This window comes from Saimiri boliviensis, chromosome 1, assembly GCF_048565385.1.
Source record: "Saimiri boliviensis isolate mSaiBol1 chromosome 1, mSaiBol1.pri, whole genome shotgun sequence".
Classification (NCBI taxonomy): domain Eukaryota; kingdom Metazoa; phylum Chordata; class Mammalia; order Primates; family Cebidae; genus Saimiri; species Saimiri boliviensis.
Window position 1 is genome coordinate 248,949,048 of NC_133449.1, and position 19,785 is coordinate 248,968,832.

The following is a 19,785-nucleotide window of genomic DNA, read 5'->3' on the forward strand; positions in this document are numbered from 1 at the left end:
GATCAGTGATAATGAGCTTTTTAAAATATGTCTGCTGGCTGCATAAATATCCTTTTTATGCAGTCTGTTCATATCCTTTGCCTACTTTTTGATGGTTTCTTTTTTCCCTGCAAATTTTAAAGCAATAGTGATTAAAAGAGACAAAGAGGGACATTATGTAATGGTAAAAAGCCTTGTCCAACAGGAAAATATCACAATCCTAAACATATATGCATGCACCTAACACTGGAGCTCCCAAATTTGTAAAACAGTTACTAGTAGACCTAAGAAATGAGATAGACAGCAACACAATACTAGTGGGGGACGTCAATACTCCACTGACAGCACTAGACAGGTCATCAAGACGGAAAATCAACAAAGAAAGAATGGATTTAAACTACACCTTGGAACAAATGGACTTAACAGATATATACAGAACATTTCATCCAACAACCACAGAATACATGTTCTATTCAACAGCACATGGAACTTTCTCCAAGATAGACCATCTAACAGGCCATAAAATAAGTCTCAATAAATTTAAGAAAACTAAAATTATATCAAACATTCTCTCAGACCACAGTGGAATAAAACTGGAAATCAACTCCAAAAATAACCTTCAAAACCATGCAAATACATGGAAATTAAATAACCTGTTCCTGAATGAGCATTGGGTTAAAAACAGAATCAAGATGGAAATTAAAAAATTTTTCAAACCGAATGACCATAATGATATAACCTATAAAAACCTCTGGAGTGCTAAGAGGAAAGTTCATAGCCCTAAATGCCTACATAAGAAAGTCTGAAAGAGCACAGGCAATCTAAGGTTGCACCTCAGGGAACTAGAATAACAAGAACAAACCAAACCCAAACCCAGCAGAAGGAAGGAAATAACCAAGATCAGAGCAAAACTAAATGAAACCGAAACAAACAAATAAAAATACAAAAGAAAAATGAAACAAACAGCTGGTTCTTTGAAAAGATAAATAAAATTGTTAGACTATTAGCAAGATTAACGAAGAAAGAGAAAATTCAAACAACCTCACTAAGAAACAAAACGGGTGATATGACAACTGACACCACTGAAATACAAAAGATCATTCAAGGGTGCTATGAACACCTTTATGTACATAAACTGAAAAACCTAGAAGAGATGGATATATTCCTGAAAAAAATACAACTCTCCTAGCTTAAATCAGGCAGAATTAGATACCCTGAACAGACCAGTAACAAGCTGCGAGATTGAAATGAATCAACAAAAAAGTCCAGGACCAGACAGATTCACAGCAAATTCTACCAGGCATTAATGTACACAAATCAGTAGCTCTTCTAAACACCAACAGCATCCAAGCGGAGAATCAAATCAAGAACTCAACCTCTTTTACATTAGTTGCAAAAAAAAAAAAAAAAAAAAAACACGAACAAAAACAAAAAAAAAACTTAGGAATATACCTAACCAAGGAGGCAAAAGACCTCTACAGAGAAAACTAGAAAACATTACTGAAAGAAATCACAGACAACACAAACAAATGAAAACATATCTCATGCTCATGGATGGGCAGAATCAATATTGTGAAAATGACCATACTGCCAAAAGCAATCTGCAAATTCAGTGCAATCCCATCAAAATACCACCATCATTTTTCACAGAATTAGTAAAAAACTTCTAAAATTAAGATGAAAACAAAAAAGAGCCTGCATAGCCAAAGCAAGACTAAGTGAAAATTACAAATCTGGAGGCATCTCACGTCCTGATTTCAAACTAAACTATAAGGCCATAGTCATCAAGACAACATGGTACTGATATAAAAATAGGCACATAGACCAATAAAACAGAATAGAGACCCCAGAAATAAACCCAAATACTTACAGCCAACTGACTTTCAACAAAGCAAACAAAAATATACAGTGGGGAAAGGGCACCCTTTCAACAAATAGTGCTGGGATAATTGGCTAGCCACATGAGGAGAATGAAACTGTATCCTCATCTTTCACCTTATACAAAAAAATCAACTGAAGATGTATTAAGGACTTAAACCTGAGATCTGAAACTATAAAAATTTAAAAGATAACATTGGAAAAAACCCTTCTAGACATTGGCTTAGGCTAGGATTTCATGACCAAGAACCCAAAACCAAATGCAATGAAAACAAAGGTAAATAGCGGGGACCTAATTAAACTAAAAATCTTTTGCACATCAAAAGCAGCAGTCAGCAGAGTAAAGAGACAACTCGCAGAATGGGAGAAAAATCTTCACAATCGACACATCTGACAAAGGAATAATATACAGAATCTACAACAAACTGAAACCAATCAGTAAGAAAAAAAAATCACATCAGAAAGTGGGCTAAGGGCATAAATAGACAATTCTCAAAAGAAGATATACAAATGGCCAACAAATATATGAAAAAATGCTCAACAGCACTAATAATCAGGGAAATGCAAATCAAAACCACAATGTGATACCACCTTACTCCTGCAAGAACGGACAAAACCAAAAACTCAAAAAAATAGTAGATGTTGGTGTGGATGCAGTAATCAGAGAACACTTCCACACTGCTAGGGGAATGTAAACTAGTACAGCCACTGTGAAAAACAGTGTGGACATTCCTTAAAGAACTAAAAGTAGAACGACCGTTTGATCCAGCAATCCCGCTACCGGGTATCTTCCCGTAGTAAAAGAAGTCATTATTCAAAAAAGATACTTGCACACACATGTTTATAGCAGCACAATTTACAACTGCAAAATCGTGGAACCAACCCAAATGCACATCAATCAACGAGTAGATAAACTGTGGTATACATATATGATGGAATGCTACTTAGCCATTAAGAAGGAATGAATTAACAGCATTTGCAGTAACCTAGATGAGATTGGAGACTATTATTCTAAGTGAAGTAACTCAGGAATGGAAATCCAAACATTGTATATTCTCACTGATATATGGAAGCTAAGCTATAAGGACACAAAGGCATAAGAATGATGCAATAGACTTTGGGTACTCACGGGGAAGAGTGGGAGGGATGGGGGTGAGAGATAAAAGACTACAAACAGGGTGCAGTGTATACTGTTTGGGTGATGGGTGCACCAAAATCTCACAAGTCACCACTGAAGAACTTTCTCATGTAATCAAATACCACGTCCCCCAATAACTTATGAAAAATAAAATGAAATGAAGAGAGAGAGAGAGAGAGAGAGAGAGAGAGAGAGAGAGAGAGAGAGAAATTGGGAATCTGGGAGAAAGTTAAAGTGGAATGGTTCTTGTTTTTCAATACGATATCCTGATTTCTCTCAGCCTGTGTACTGAGTTCTTATTACCTGGGCCAAATGTGTTCTTCAAGAGCTAGTGACATACAGATCCAGCTGGTTCATTCTGCCCTTCACCAAACTAACAAGTCTGAAACTTCAATCACAGAGAAGCATATTGGAACAGGTACGGGAGCTTCTTCTCTTTGCTTCTAGAAAGCATTTATGCCTTTGTCGAAGAGGAATATAGTCTAAACTTGATTTTATATGTATATAGATATATATACACATATATGTATATAAATATATATATAAGCCCAGCTGATTTTATATATATATATAAATTTTATATATTTTTTATATATTTTATATGTAGATATATATACACATATATGTATATAAATATATATAAACCCAGCTGATTTTATATATATATAAATTATATATATAATTTATATATATATTTTATATATAAATTATATATATATAAATTATATATATGTATATGTATTGTAATGGTTTTTTACTTTGCTTTGAAATTTGTAGATGTATACTGACAGAGTATCAAGAAAAAGAAGATAAATTTTATCAAACTATGTGAAAACCATTCCTACTAGTATCAAAGGTCAGTGTTCTCCTCTCAGCCCATACGATATAGTTCACTCCCAGTTTGGTTCCAGAGGTTTCCCTGAGTGGAGATAGCCTACATTGGGTCCTGCCAGCAGAAGAGTAAAGGAGAACCCCAGACCACAGAGAGACTATTGTAAGTGAGGTCTGCTGGGACAGGAATGACAGTGGCTGGGAAAGCCCCCAGACTCTGACAATGCCATCCTGCAATGATGTGGTCGACAAGCTCAGAACTAGATTCAGATGTGGTCCTGAAGCTCAGGTCCTGGTCCCTGAAGCTCCTGCACATATAAATGTGGAAGCCAGGGTGTCATTAGTGCAGTCCTGGGATACCAGAGAGGACCCAGCTACTGGTAATCCAGGCCTTATAAATCACAGTGTGGTGAGAAGTAGGAAAATACTATTCCACTTATTTTCTATTTCTAAAATTATATGCATGCAGATGGATTTGTGAAAAAGAGCATTCCACATTCTTAGTGGGATGTGAGTACAGTACGGATAAAAGCACACGCCCTGAGGTCAGGCTGCCGAAGAAGGAATCCCAGCACTGCTACTTGCCCCTTCACTACCTAGGAACATTTGGGCAAGGTTTTTGTTTTGTTTTGTTTTTACCTATTCCAAGCTGCAATTTCCTCATCTGTATAATAAGAATAGTGAGACGAGCAATGGAAAAGTGTTGGTATATGTTAAATGCTCAGCTGAAGCTTCCATTAGCTTTGACATTCTTGTTGAATTCCCACCAATGCTATTCTCTGAAATGGAAATGGTCAGTTTTACAGAACATGCTTTCTCTTATTACCTAACGTCAGAGGGCAAGAAGTTTTAACATTCAACATTTTCCCAAGACTTTCATAATTTCTGATATAGATGCCTTACATTTTCTCCCTATTTTCAATTGTTATGACATGGAACAAAAAGCATTCATCAATATATCTCTTGGGGTAGAAGCTAAGACATTGAGATAACTGTATGTAGGTAGAAGTGTTCTCTGGTCCAGACAGACTGCGAGGAGAAGAACCTGGCCAAAGGCCATATTCCCTATGATAGGACCTGTCTTATAACACTGCCTGCCTCCCAGTAAATTTCTAAACCTGCTAAAATCATGAAATCCTTAAGAGCAAGTGGAATTTTATAGAAACCTGGAGAGAGCTGAGTTTCATGTCTGGACTAATAAGGGGAAGAATGCAAGTGGTAAGAAAATATAAGAAAGGGAGCCCCAGGAACTCACAGTGCTGTGGGAAAACTGTCCTCTCCTATAGCTTTGAAGTGTGTTTGGGTAACGTTTAACTTAACCTCTGATACTGGATTTGGAAAAATCACCAAAGTCCACAATATCGTTATTTCAATATTGGGAATCATTAAAAGGCTTTCAGCTATATATACATGCATAAAATCTTGCATATGTGATGATGATCACCATCCTTTCCCCTAAACCACTGTAAAATAATAGTAAAGAGATTTCACAAAAGCAAAATCTTTATAGACTGAGAGAAGTAGACAGGTGACAATAGTAGAAAAGACAGGTCACGTGAATAGACTAGAGAAAGCAGAATCCTAAGCCTGCTGAAAACCCCCACAACTCCTCTTGCCTGGCAGAACGAGGAAAGACCTTGGAATTGGAGATACCAAGTGTCTTGATTATAGGGTATGGCTAGGGTTACCAATTGTCCTGGTTTGCCTGTGAATGAGGAGTTTCACAGTACACAGCAGAACTTTCAGTGCTAAAACTAGCCAGCTAGATGGTGGGCCACCTAGTTGTGGCTGGGGCATGCAAACAAGAGAACTGGATGAAAGTTCAAACCCCACATCCCTCCCAATAGCCAAGCAATCATCTTCCCCTTATACAACTTTGATAAAAGAAAAGTAAGTTTAAAACATAAAAAAAAAACCTCATCAAACATTCTTGACATTCACACTTTCTACATGCAGATGTCAATTTGTAAAAATGAAAGGGCCCCTCTCTTAGCAACAAAATGTAAAGAATCCCTCAAAACTTTTCTTGTGGATATAAAATATACATAAGATTGCTCATCATTTCTTGGCAGCAAAAAACACCAGACATCATGTTTTCGAATACCTGCTCTCTCCAGTCAGATACATCTTTATTTGGGAATACAAAATGAAATACTTTCAGGGCAAAGTAGATCCAAAATTCTTAGACATGCGGAACTCCACTCAAATTCTGCAGAATTAGAATATTTAGATTGAGGCCAGCAATCTGTCATTTTTTTTTAAAGCACCTCATATGTTCTTTTCATCAATCAGGTTTAGAAATCACTGGATTAACAAACATTCATATGGAAGCCAGGAACAGGTATACACTGTCAAGCCCTCAGGGATAAACTATGAGGTGACTAAGTAATCTGACATTTAGGCTGAGATCCCTGGAAACATGGAAATATGATCCTAGAGCTCTCCACCAGCTGGTGTCTTCACCAGACACCCCTCTTGTCGATACAGTTCAGCAGATCTCACCATCATGATGCTGACTCTTTTAGAGAAGGGTCTCTAACCCTATAATGCCCAGTCTGCCCAGACAAGCTGAATTCTGAGAAATGTTTCATTAATCATTTCTGCCCTGGTAAAAGCCAGAACCTTCTGAGGACCAGAGATATAACCCACTGCATGCACTTTACTAGACTTTGAGGAAGGACAACCTAGCAGTAAACATGTTCGCAAAGCTATGCAGCTCTGCTGAACTCAGTGGAAGGTGGCCTTGACTTTCTCCACCAGTCATTTTATAAAAAACACACAATTGGGCTTTACTTCCCTCTTGCTCCATTAGAAACTATCGATATCTAAAAGAGACCTGTGTCCAAATGGAGACCACAAACTGAGAAATAGCTCTTACAAGAATACCTCTTCCTGAGGAGAAAGAGTAAACAGAATGGACATACCCAGTGCCATGTGGTATAAGGAAAACTTCTCCTAAAAATACCTAGTAAAGTACTCTAAAAATTCCCACTTGGAGAAAAAACAAAAACCTACATGTTAATATTGATACATTTGTTTCCCAATAAGTTTTCATCTTTAAACATTTTTTAAAACACTACATATTTTTTAAGTATCAAAACACTTTTTTAAAAAATGAAAGTCATTGAAAAATGCCGTCTGAGATTTGCTATAAATCTTGGTTCTAGTGATACCTTGCCTCCTTATTTCATCCATCAATGTAGGTCATGTGTAGAAACAAGCAGTTTGTTGTCCATGTACTTATGAGACAAAAGAGTATCTGGATTATCTGTGAAAATCTTGGTGTATTCACAGTCTACATGTTTTTGTTTCCAAATTGTATAACTGCCCCAATTAGGATGACTTACAAAGCCATTTTCATAGTCATAATCATCCCTGCTTTTTATTCAAAAGCTACTGCTACTATTATTTACTGCAAATAACAAACTCACCCATTCATATCCATAAAAGAATGTTCACAACACAGATGTGCTATGTTTCCGTTATTCTTTTTCATTACTCCTGCCACTCAGACAGGTGTTCAGTGGATCAAACATTCGAATGAAAAACTATCTTCTATTAAAGCTAACATCTACGGGTGAGAGCTACAGGCAAGTCAGAATTTGCCAATTGGTACTTAACACATCTTTTCTTCATGCTCTTTAATAACCCTTGAGCTGTGGCCACTTAAACAGAAAGTATTCATCAGCATTTGCTTGTAAGTTTCTTTATTATCCAAGACACTTGGTGGCTAGCAAGTAACGCCCATTGATCTTTGATAAGCTAGAGTTAAACAAATGGCAGCAGACAAGTGATGAGAGGCTGATGGCCTTACCTCTTACTATTAGATTATGATTCAGGTAGCCAGACATAAAAAGTAAGACTATAGGAGCTAAGTGGCTATGATTCCATGTTTTTCTCAGACAGGAGGCCAAGTAGGCACAAAATGTGGCTTTTTGAAGGTCGTTAGACCTAAGTTACCAATACTATCTCCCAACCAACCAGCTTGCTGGAGAGTGCAGCAGGGAACTACCGGCCCTTTCTTTTCACCATTCACTAGAGTACTGAAGACCTAGAACATTTACTCCTATGGTTTCATTGTTTAGTGAATGCAAAAATACTTCATTATCTCAACAGAACTGACAAGACACTTCAAACAAATATGAAACATGTTGGTGTTGGAAAAGCATTTTGTTTCTGCAGAGTTGGAGCTATTAAGGAATACATAAGTTGGCAAAAGAAAGTAATTGTTAAAGTTATTTTATTTTTACAATTTTGCACCTTGTTGAAATCTCAAAAAGGATCTTGAAGCCCACAGTTTAATTTGAAAAACACAAAGAAAAAGTATTGTATCACAGGGACAATGCTCAATAGAAATATAATTAAATGATAGAAATGGAATTGTAAATATAAGTATTTTTCCAAAACAATCTACAAAAGATAATCAAAGCACTAGTATTACTATTTACATTTCTCTATCACCTTTCCTATAAGAAACTCAGTTAATTATTGTGCTTTCTTAGTTTCTGCACAATACTAGAAATGAATCTTATGAACCTCTTTCAATACTCAAACACTTCATCCCAAGATCTTATATCTATCTTCACTAGAAACAAGTTTCTAGTGTAAAAGGAGCCAATATTGAGCCTCAAAGGAAAAGTAAAGTAACTAAAATGAACAATTCCTGGATAGCTCTAACAAAAGACTGAAGATGACAGAACAAAGATTCATTGAACTTGAAATAAATCAACAGAAATCATACAGTCTGACAAATCGAAAGAAAAATTTGTTTAATGAACAGAGCCTCAGTTACCTGTAGGACATCAGAATTCTAACATACATGTACTTGGCAATATCAAAAGAAAAAGAAGAAAATAATGGGTAAAAAAATACTTGAAGACGTAATGGCTAAATAAATTTCCAATTTGGTGAAAAATATAAACTTTTACGTCTGAGAAGCTTATCCAATTTTCCAATCTGACTAAATATAAATAAAACGACACCTAGGCACATTATAGTCAAATTGTTTCAACTCAAAGTTAAATAGAAAGCCTTGAAAACAGATGAAAAAGAATGACATTACATGCAAGGGTATGATAATATGAAGAACAGCTGAACTCACATCATAATGGAGGTCAGCAGACAATAAAACAGCATATTTAAAGTACCCAAAAAAATCAACAAGAAATTTTATATGTAGCAAAACTTATTCAAAAATGAAGGCAAAATATTAAAAAAACCATTATCAGATGAACAAAAACTAAGAGGATGAATTGCCAGTGGATCTATACTATAGGAAATGCTAAAGGAGGTTGTTCAGGCTGAAGAAAAATGACACCAGAGAGAAACTTAGATTAGGAAGAGCACCAGAAATGGTATAAAGGTGAAAGGCAAACATTAATAAATATACATTTTTTATTACTTAAAAAATACATATTACTGTTAAAAACTAAAATTATAAAAACTAAAACTCAAGAGTTTTTGGCTTTTATAACAAATGCAGATGTAATATGACAACAATTTCACAAGGAATGAGGTAAATGAAATTATAGCAAAATTACTATATTTTATGAGAAGTAATACAGTATTAACTCTAAGTAGACTATATAATAAATTAAATATGCATATTGTAATCCTTTTAGTGTTTAGGATAAACACTAAAAATATACACAAAGATATACAATTGAAAAGCCAAAACAGAGAGCCAGGCACAGTGGCTCACGCCTGTAATCCCAGCACTTCAGGAGGCTGAGGCAGGTGGATCACCCGAGGTCAGGAGTTCGAGATTGGCCTGGCCAACATGGTGAAACCCTGATTCTACTAAAAATAAAAAGTTAGCTGGGCGTGCTGGCATGTGGCTGTAATCCTTGCTACTCATCAAGCTGAGATGGGAGAATTGCTTGAACCCGGGAGGCAGAGGTTGCAGTCAGCCAAGATTGTGCCATTGCACTCCAGCCTGGGCAACAAAAGCAAAACTTTATCTCAAAAAAAAAAAAAAAAGAAAGAAAGAAAGAAAAGAAAAAAGAAAAGTCAACACAGGAATTGGAATATCTAAAAATATTTAAGCAAAAAAAAAAAAAATAGAAAAACAGAGGAAGAGAAAGAATAAATATAAAATAACAAAATGGTATACTTAAATTCAATCATACTGATAATTGCAATGTATGAAAATGAACCAAGAAAAAGGCAGTGATTTTTCAAACTAGAAAAAAATGAAAAGCCCAACTCTATACTGACTACAAGATTCATGGTTTAAATATAAAGACACATATACGTTGAAAATAAAATTATAAAATTATATATATATACCATGAAAATACTATTAAGAAAGCAAGAGGGTCTGCCTTCTCTATTAATATTAGACTATATAGACTTTAAGACAAGGAGTGTTGCTGGAGATAAAGTGGGACACTTCATAATATAAAAGGGAAAATTAGGCAGACACATTTAAAAATGTGTATAGCTAATAACAGAGTCACAAAATATACAAAAAAACTCAAAAGAACTAAAAGGATAAATAGGCAAATTGACAATAATAGCTGGATATTTGAAAATCTCTTTCTCAGTAATTGATAGAATAGACCAAAAATCAATAAGGATATCAAAGATCTTAGCAACACCACATAATGCCATAACCCAATTAATATTGAGACTACTACACTGCACAACTACAGCACACACAGGCACACATGGAATGTTCATAAAGTCATACCACATGCTGAACTAAAAACAAATCAACAATTTAGAAGATTAAAATCTTAAAGAATATATTCTGTAGTAGCAATAGAATTTAACTAGTCATCAGTATCAATACAATATCTGTAAAAATACTCAAGCCTTTGGAAATTAAACATACTTTTAGACCCATGCATTAAACAAAATCATGAGTTCCAAATAGTTTGAAATAAAATATAATGTAAATACTACATTCAGAAATTTGTGCTTGTCAGTGTAAGCAGTATTTCGAGGGAAAATTACCGTTTCTAATGCTTATATTTATTAGAAGAAAAGAAATATTTAAAATCAGTGACCCGCCAGGCATGGTGGCTCACACCTGTAATCTCAGTACTTTGAGAGGCTGAGGCAGGCAGATTGTTTGAGTCCAGGAGTTCAAGATCTGCCTGGCTAACATGGTAAAACCCTGTCTCTATTAAAAATACAAAAATTAGCTGGATGTGGTGGCAGGCACCTGTGATCCCAGCTACTCAGGAGGCTGAGGCAGGAGAATCACTTGAACCCAGGAGGTAGAGATTGCAGTGAGCTGAGATCCTGCTATTGTACTCCAGTCTGGGCAACAGTGAGATTCTGCCTTAAAAAAAAAAAAAAAAAACAGTGAACTAAATTTCTACCTTAAGAGTCTAAATAAAGAAAAGGTTCTACTAAGTATAAGAAACACAAATACAGTTTTTTTTAAAAGCTAAAAGATCAATAAAATACAAACTAAACAAAATTAACAAAGGTAAAAGGTGATATTAATATCGATATAAACATTTAGTAAGACTGGCATGAGAGAGAGGGAGAAAACTCAGATGATCAGTAATAGGAAAGAAAGGGGATATCATTACAGATCCTACAGAAACTTAAAAGGCAATAAAAATGTTTTTAACAACTTTGTGTTAATAAATTGGAGAAATGAGGTCAAAAACAATTTACCAAAACCGACTGAGAATGCAACAGAATTTTTATATGCATATTTCGTTTTCTATTGCAGCTATAATGGATGTTCAAAACCACACCCGCTTATTGTTTACTGAGCCAGAAATCTCAGCTGGGTCCTCTGCTCACTTTGCTTGGCTCTACATGGCTAAAATCAGTGTGTTGGCTGGACTAGGTTTTTATCTGGAAGCTCTAAGAAAGATTCCACTTCCAAACTCACTCTGATTGTCAGCATAATCCAGTTACTGGTGGCTGTAGGACTGAGGTCCCTGCTTCCTTGATACACAGCCTTCTTCATCTTCACAACAACAATTTTTTTCATGTTTTGAAACTGACTTCTTCTGCTACATCACTCTGACTTCAATGAGAGAAAGTTCTCTACTTTTAAGACGTCTTGTGATTAGATTGGACCAACCTGATAATGCAGGTTAATATCCCTATTTTAAAGTTTATAATATTAATTACAACTGCAAAGTCCATTGGCTTATGTAAAGCAACTCATTGTTACAGGTTAGTCCATAGAGAATTTTGGGAGGGATGTTATTCTGCCTACTGCAATATAGTAAAGGGAGCCAGGGAGACAGGGAGACAGGGAGACAGGGAGGGAGACAGACAGACAGACAGACAGACAGATAATACAGATATTAGCATATCAAAGAATTTTTTTAAATTTATGGAACTCTTACTTAAAATTTTCAGAAAGAAAATTCCAGGCTCCACTGGCTTCAGTGGTAAACTGTATTAGACATTTAACAAACCAAAATATACCCAATCTTACACAACAAAAATATTCGGAAAACTTAGGGGCAAAGAGTACTTCTCAGCTTGTTTTATAAGCATACAACAATACTATAACTTTATTAAGGCTTTAAGAGAAAATCATAGCCAAATATCCATCATGATATATGCATAAAAAATACTTAACAAAATAAAATAAAGCTTAATCCAGCTATATATAGAAAGGACAATGTATCATGATCAATAGGGTTTGTCTAAGGAATGCCAGATTAAGTAAAAAATCAATCCATGTAATCCAACAAACTAAAACAGATAAACTGCACAATCACATCAATAGATGTAGAACAAGCATTTCACAAAATTCAACACCCATTTATGTTAAAAACAAATTTTCTCATCAAACAAATCAAATTTATTCATTATAATAAAGAATATCGTACCAAAACAAAACAAAAAAGTAACAAAACCCAATAGTTAACTTCACACTTAATGATAAAAAATGGAAGGCCTTCCCTCCTAAAATGGGGAACAAAATAAGCATGTCCCCTGTCATAATAGATGTCCCATGTCTATTCAACATTGTACTGGTTATTCTATTCAATAAGGCATGGGAAAAAAGGCAATCTCTGGAAAGAAAAATGTAAACTATCTCTATTTGCAAGTAATACGATAGTTTATGTTGAAATTTCTAAGGAATCTTAAAAAAAGAACATAGAAATAAATATAGCAAGCCCTCTGGACACAGAGTCAGGACAAACAGATCAGAGTTTGGATACAGACCCCACCTATAATTAATTACCCACTACCCTAAATTTCATCAAAATTCAAAAAATCCTCATCAAAAAGCAGTATTTAGAATGTGAATGCACAAGCCACCAACTGGGAGAAAATTTTATTTATATATCTGTCTGACTTGACAAAGGAATTAATTGAAGATGAAAGATCTCTTGCAACTAAACAATAAAAACAAACCCCCCAAATGGATAAAAGGTTAGAACAGACACTTCACAAGGGAAGATATGTAAATGACCAATAAGCATGTAAAAACATACTCAACACCATTCATCATTAAGGAAATTCAAATTTAAATCATAATGAGATACCAGAAAACACTCATTAAAGTAGCCAAAATGAAAGACCACTGACATCACATGTTGTTGAAGATGTGGAGCCACTAAAACTCTCTCGTACATTGCTGGTGAGAATTGCTAGTCCTCCCACTTTGGCAAAAGATTTGATTGTTTCTTATAAAGCTTAATACATACTTACCATTTATCCCAGCAATTTCACTTTTAGATATTTACCCAAGAGAATGAAAAGATATTATCATAAAAAAGAATAGAAAAATGCTTATAGCCTTATTCATAATATCCCCAAACCAGAAATTACCTCAAAGTTCATAAACAGGATAATGAATTTTAAAAGTGTAACAAATTGATTTAAAAAGTGTAATATTCTGTAATAAAATGCAATGAATTACTGATACACACAACATGGATAAATCTCATACACATTATGCTGAACAAAATAAGCCAGACTCAAATGAGAACATATTTTTTCGTTCCACAGTATGTTCATACTGCATGTTCTACAGAACTATATAAAGTTCTGGAACAAACCAAACTCTTTTATGGTTAAAAAAGTAAAAAGTTTACTACATAGATAGATTAGGAAAAACCATGAACTGTCAGGGGTGATTAGAAACATTCTACATCTTTATAGTGGTATGTGTTACACAGATCTATATATTTGTCAATATTCATCAGATTGTTCACTTAAGATTTGTGCATTTCCATGCATATAAACATTATCTTAACAAACCTACAAACTAATGAATGAAAAGTGCTAAAGATCTATGTAATTCTGAATAACTCTTAAAGACTTAATATTCAGAGGCTGTAGTATCCTTGATAATAAACTGACCTACTAAGTTGATTCCCACAGAACCTCTGAACCACATTAAAAAAAAAAAAAAAAAAAGGAAAAATGGTTGGAAAACCTTTAATCTATATAAGAACTTTTTTTTTTTTTGAGGTGGCCCAGATGCTTGTTACTTAGTGAATTGAGTGGGCAAGAGTAGTTTCAAGAAAACCTATTCCTCAGCATAGACATCTATTTCCTTCCTGAAATATGATGAAGAAAGGATTGCCAATTCCAATACAGGCTTAGAATGGTGGCAGAAAATTATAATAATTTTGCAATTTCAATGGAAAACCAATCTTATACCACAGAAGTGAATTTTTGCTATAGGTTAAGTTCCCTTGCTATCCTCCACTTCCCTTTACAAAAGAAAAGTGGATATTTGAGCAATTAGCCCAAATGGAGTAAGGAAGAATTTCTCATTTCTCTAAAGTCTCTTAGGGATTTTCTGTTTCTGTAAAGGATGAGGACTACATTTCCATTTCTCAGAAAGATAGAGGGATGATCACTGAGGATGGATATGGGTGAGTTCAACAATAATGAAATGCAAGAATGTCATGTACTTCCCATAGCCAAATAAAACATTGATATTTAGACTTTAATTCTTTGCAATTTTGTTTTGTGTACAGCATGGCTGACTTTAACATATAACTGGTAGTTTTTACTTCCACTTAATCTTCAGCCTACATCTATAGTCCTTCTTCAGTCCTCCTCATCTTAAACAATTTTTGGGCACTCTTCTCCATGCTTTGGGTAGATATTTTTCTTTGAATTTTTGTTAATAGTCAGAAGACAGTGCATTTATGAAGTGATCCAGAAAACTTGTGGATAATAAAATGGAAAAGTAAGCATTTATTCAGAGACGATGAATTCCACTTTGGTCCTGTAAGAGAGTATGTGAACCTGCCAGAAATTATAGTAGATAGAAGCAAGCCATTTCTAAAACATTGGCCCTTTTCAAATATTCGGTTTAGTTTATGCAAGTTTATTTTATAAGAAGAAGATAGGGCCATTTTTTCTTTCTTCTGAACCAAATGAATGACTCAAATTATAATAGCTGTCTCATTATTTACACCACCCATTTATGTCTTCTTGAGGAATCAAAAGTAATAGAGGAAAGAACATGATTTTCTAGACAGAGAAATCTGGAAGAAATTTTACTCTATCCTAGCAGGAAAGTTATTTTGTCTTAATAAGTTCAAATGATTGTGCCTGTAATTAGGGTAATGGTGGCCACCAGGATTTTTAAATATATTTGTAAATATTTTTGTAAAATATATACATACACACATGATTGTTATATATACAATAAAAAAATAAAAATTATTTTATACATACACACAAATATAATGAGACCTGAATCTAAGTCACAGGGCTTGGCACAGACAAGGCACTAGATAAACTAGATTTTTTTCAACGTGGGTCCTGAATCAAATGACAATTTGTTAACCAGAGTCTTGTCCTCAAGTCATGAGAACTGCTGTTTCTCATTTCATTTGGCCTTCAGGATTTATGTATACACTGAATGAAAGACACTAATGACCATCTCCTGCATTAGAATTCTAAGCCTATCACTTGGGACACTTACCAAATGCTATTCCTGGTTATTTAGTTAGAAAGGAAATAAAGACGTCAGAGACTGTCATTGTATATTATTTTAGTAATCACTATAAAAAACAATTATCCCTTATTTTCCATCAATTCAGAAAGAAATATTTTTGATAAAATATGCACATGTCAAAGATAACTACCTTGAACAGAACACCAAGTTATTTATATAGATATGTCAAATGGTTTTTAAAAGACCTTACACGATTTTCAAAAGGCTTCTTTGATTTAAAAGAATATAAGAAGTAAATTGGGAAATAAGCAAATACATTAAAAAGCTCATTTTGTTTCACATCAACAAATGAACTAAATATTTTTTAAAAGCAGAGAAGAAATCTCTTAGCATAATGAAACCATAAAATGAGGTTTTGCTTGTGAGTCATCTTCTAGAGACCTAAGTAAAAAAATATTTGGGACATATATTTAAAATGATGATGCAGTTCAGTCTTTAAATGAAAAAAAGTCAACTATTTATCTTGTTGCATTGTCATATATCAAAGTCAGGTGAAATGTGATTACAATTCAGAAATATTGATGCTATAACATTACTTGCTATCTTTAAATATTTGGAGTAAGCTTATAGTTTTTATCCTATTATTATATAGTTTTGGAAACTGATAATAATGGAGATGGAGTCACCATAACAACAATTTATTAAGTTGAATTAAAGTATGTGCTTTAATTAAATATGCTTTTAAAAAGTCTTTGATTTCCTAAAATGTACATTACTCATGACAGCATTTGGAAATTTTAAATTTCAAAAACTTAGTCCAATTACTAAAAACACATTATAAATATGACAATAACTCCATCCACAGGCAAATTAATTTCATTTTACCTAATTTTTGTTTTAGTTCTTCATTAAAGGTTTTACTAAAATAGAAAATCACAGTGCCTACCACATAGTTGGTGAAGACAAAAAATAATTTTAACTATTTCCCAAAACATTACTTTAATATAGTTCTGTAATATTTTAATGACCCTTCTGAACATTCTAAGAAACTTCTGTAGGAAAGCAAAATTAATATACAGTGTGGTTAAATTTTTAGTAATTTATTTTGATTGAAAAATATTGGTGCATATATAGAGTTGACTTTAAATATTACTTTTCAAAAATTATTGGAAATCGTTTTTATTGTGTAAATTCAATATGTACATGTTTTTCTATACATATACATGGTGAAGTGTAATGATCTACTTTTAAAGTCTACTGTTAATGTTTACTTATAATAAAATATGATTAATTTAGCCAGTTGGCTCCTCGCAGTATCTCCAGTAATAGAAAATTATCATAAACCAATATATCTTATTGCAACAGCCTGTACCTTTATTGTCTGTTCAGATTCTTTTCACATCAGGTCTAAATAATGGAAAGCTAAGTCACAAATAGAAGTATTAGAAGACACACAATGGGGCCACTGTTCCCTGGAACAAATAATATTTTCAATAACTCATAAGTAATTTGAGGACTTCCCTTATATAATCCTCCAACAAACAATTAAACCCTATAGGTTTTTCATTTAACAGTCCAGTCAGGGTTTCTTAATATACATAACCCATAAATTAAATTAAAAGTAAATCAAAACATATGTTTAAAGTCCATGATTCATGAAGAAACCAATTGGAAAACACTGAAGCCCGAATTAATGTCAAATATTTATACTGTTCGGTTTGGCAACAGAGGTGGGTTCTCAGGAGAGAGAGCACATTCCAAATGATGTATTCTATTCTCCTCTCAAACCCATTCATAAAATGCCTTTCTGTTAAGCAGTGGGATCACTGCTTGATTACTAAACACAAGCTGATGTTTAGCATCAACTGGCTGTACATAGAGACAAGAATTATCACTCATCTGTACTTAAAAACAAAACTTAAGCAAGACGCTTAGGCAGAGGTACTTCTGCACCGGAGTCCGTCACATTTCTCAAAGGAAGCAAACCTAAGAATGTGACTGAAATGGGTAATCGGAGAACAAATAGGCACGTAACACAGGAAAGCTCAGAGGAGGGCTGTCTCAGAAACGGAGTAAACCAGTTGTGTGGACAGCGATGCTGGCATAGCTCCGGGATATGCCAAGCCCCGTTGTGTTTTCTATTTTCTGCTGACACTGGGAACCTAACTGAAGAAAGGGGACTTTGAGGAGCCTAACGTTGGCTTCTCTTTAATGTGCCTTCAACCAAGCAGAATTCGCTCTGTGCCGACTCCAGCGGGGAGTCTTCAACCCCGAATCTGACCTATCTGCCTCAAATCCGTGAGTTTTCACCGCGATCTCAAACCTCGATGCCAAGAGAGAAGATCAATGCCAACACGAGATTGCATGCTCCTCTGACTTTTGTTTGCTCGGGTTTTCATTTTAGACAGACACTCTTATCCTCCTTTCGGAGCCTAGAAAGATTGTGAATAGCCTGATCCCTCATCAAGACAGCCCCAATCACAGCCACATCGAGCTTAGAGGAACCCAACTCCGTTCCCAGGGTCATGTCCCAGAGCCGCATCTCCGCGGGTGGCCGCCAGACCTTCCCTTAGGTTGGACACAGTTTGTGCGCGGAGAGAGGGGAAAAGCATCTCTTTCAATTCCTCCCGAGGCCACTCTTTCTTTATGGACCCACCTGCATGGGCGCTTCGTGTCTCATTGTTGGCAAATGTTCTTTCTCTCTGGCTAGGACAGCACTGACCCGGGCTTCCGGTCAAGCGTGCACAACCCGCGCGCTCCAAGCTCCACACACTGCACTCTTGGGGTTCGCTAACCGGCTCCAACATCAGCACCGGAGCTGTCCCCTCCTGGCGCCGCACACGCGTACTGGCGGGGAGCCGCGTGCGCTCCTGGGAGTTGTAGTCTCTCCCTGCGGGGCTTCCCAACGAACGAGCGAGCGGTGAACTACAACTCCCGGCAAGCAAGCAAACTCCTAAACACTCTCGATCCGCCAGTCGGGCTCGGCCGCGGAGCCTCCCTTCTCCTTTCGAAACGCTCCTGGGTTACCTCTCCCAGTCTCCCCTACCCTTTTCCTCGCCAGGGGCAGGCGAAAGTAGCCTCAGCTTATCTCAGCTGGAGACCTTTCTTTCTAACTGCCGCCTATCGGGAGTAGACTATGATTCCTGATTACGAAGCACACTACCTCGTGCTCATTTCCAAGGCAAACGAAGCCGGAGCTGGTCTCTGGGACTCTCCCCGCTACCCTCTACCCATCCCGAATCGGCAAAGTTTCTACGTTTCCTTAGGCAGAGTGGGGCGGTTTTACAGTCTCTTTCGGCAAACGTGGGGGAGAAAGACGATGAAGGGTACACACATAAGGAAAGTGGTTTATCCGCACAATTGCATTGAGAAGTCGGGCGCGCGTACACACTCACACAACCCACACACCAAAGTGCGTGAAAGCGAGATTTCTGGCTAAGCACCCCAAGGAACTCCCTTTGCCTGCTTACCTTTCCATACAGCTCCATTACAACTCGAGGCTCGGAAATGCTCAAGTGCCCTCGCTACAAAGGAGGTTAGGGCTTTACGTAGGAAGCGGGGCTAAAAGGAAAAAGCCCAACACAATGGAAGGGGTAGGGGTGGCGTCTGCCGGAGAGAGAAAGGAGGAACGTGGAGAAGACAGCTGATTTAGATGGAGGGCTTCTTTCCTCTGGAGGGAAAGCGTGGAGTCTTCAAGCAGCAGCTGCAGAGAAAGGGCTGAGTCTCTTAGGAAGTGCCAGGGGCGCGATCGCACTGGGCAGCCCCTCCCCAGGCCCTCCCCCGCACCTTCCGCCGTCATTAGCGCACACACAGCCGCTGGCCGGGGCTGCACAGCTGATAGGGCACGGGGTTATTTACCAAAAGCAAGCCACTTAAAGTGAACACATTCATCACCGGAGCCCAGAAGCACCGTCACGGAATGAGACGGGAGACCTCTATTAAGTTATCCTGTCGTTTCTTTAACACAAAGTCATGCCTCATATGACAACGGTACTCCTCCCAGATTAGTTCAAAAAAATGGTTTTGAAATCTCGGAACTGTACTTTTGTTACACTTATCCTTTTCCTGTCAGTTGACTAATAGGTAGGACTATCCATGTCCTCTG

At 36.1% G+C, this 19,785-nt stretch overlaps 1 protein-coding gene across 2 annotated transcripts in view; it reads right to left on the reverse strand.

Annotated features, from left to right (window-relative positions):
- RAB3C (RAB3C, member RAS oncogene family) overlaps positions 1-19,425 on the reverse strand; it is a 262,422-nt gene extending 242,997 nt beyond the window's left edge. Inside the window, exon 1 of one of the 2 annotated variants that reach the window (XM_074385739.1) lies at positions 19,151-19,425. In XM_074385739.1, coding sequence (XP_074241840.1) covers positions 19,151-19,168 — 18 coding nt within the window. In that variant the 5' untranslated portion in view covers positions 19,169-19,425. Of the gene's footprint in view, positions 1-18,336; positions 18,515-19,150 lie in introns of those variants that run through there. The other variant, XM_003925826.4, reaches the window with a different exon arrangement.
- Positions 19,426-19,785: the final 360 nt, after the last annotated feature.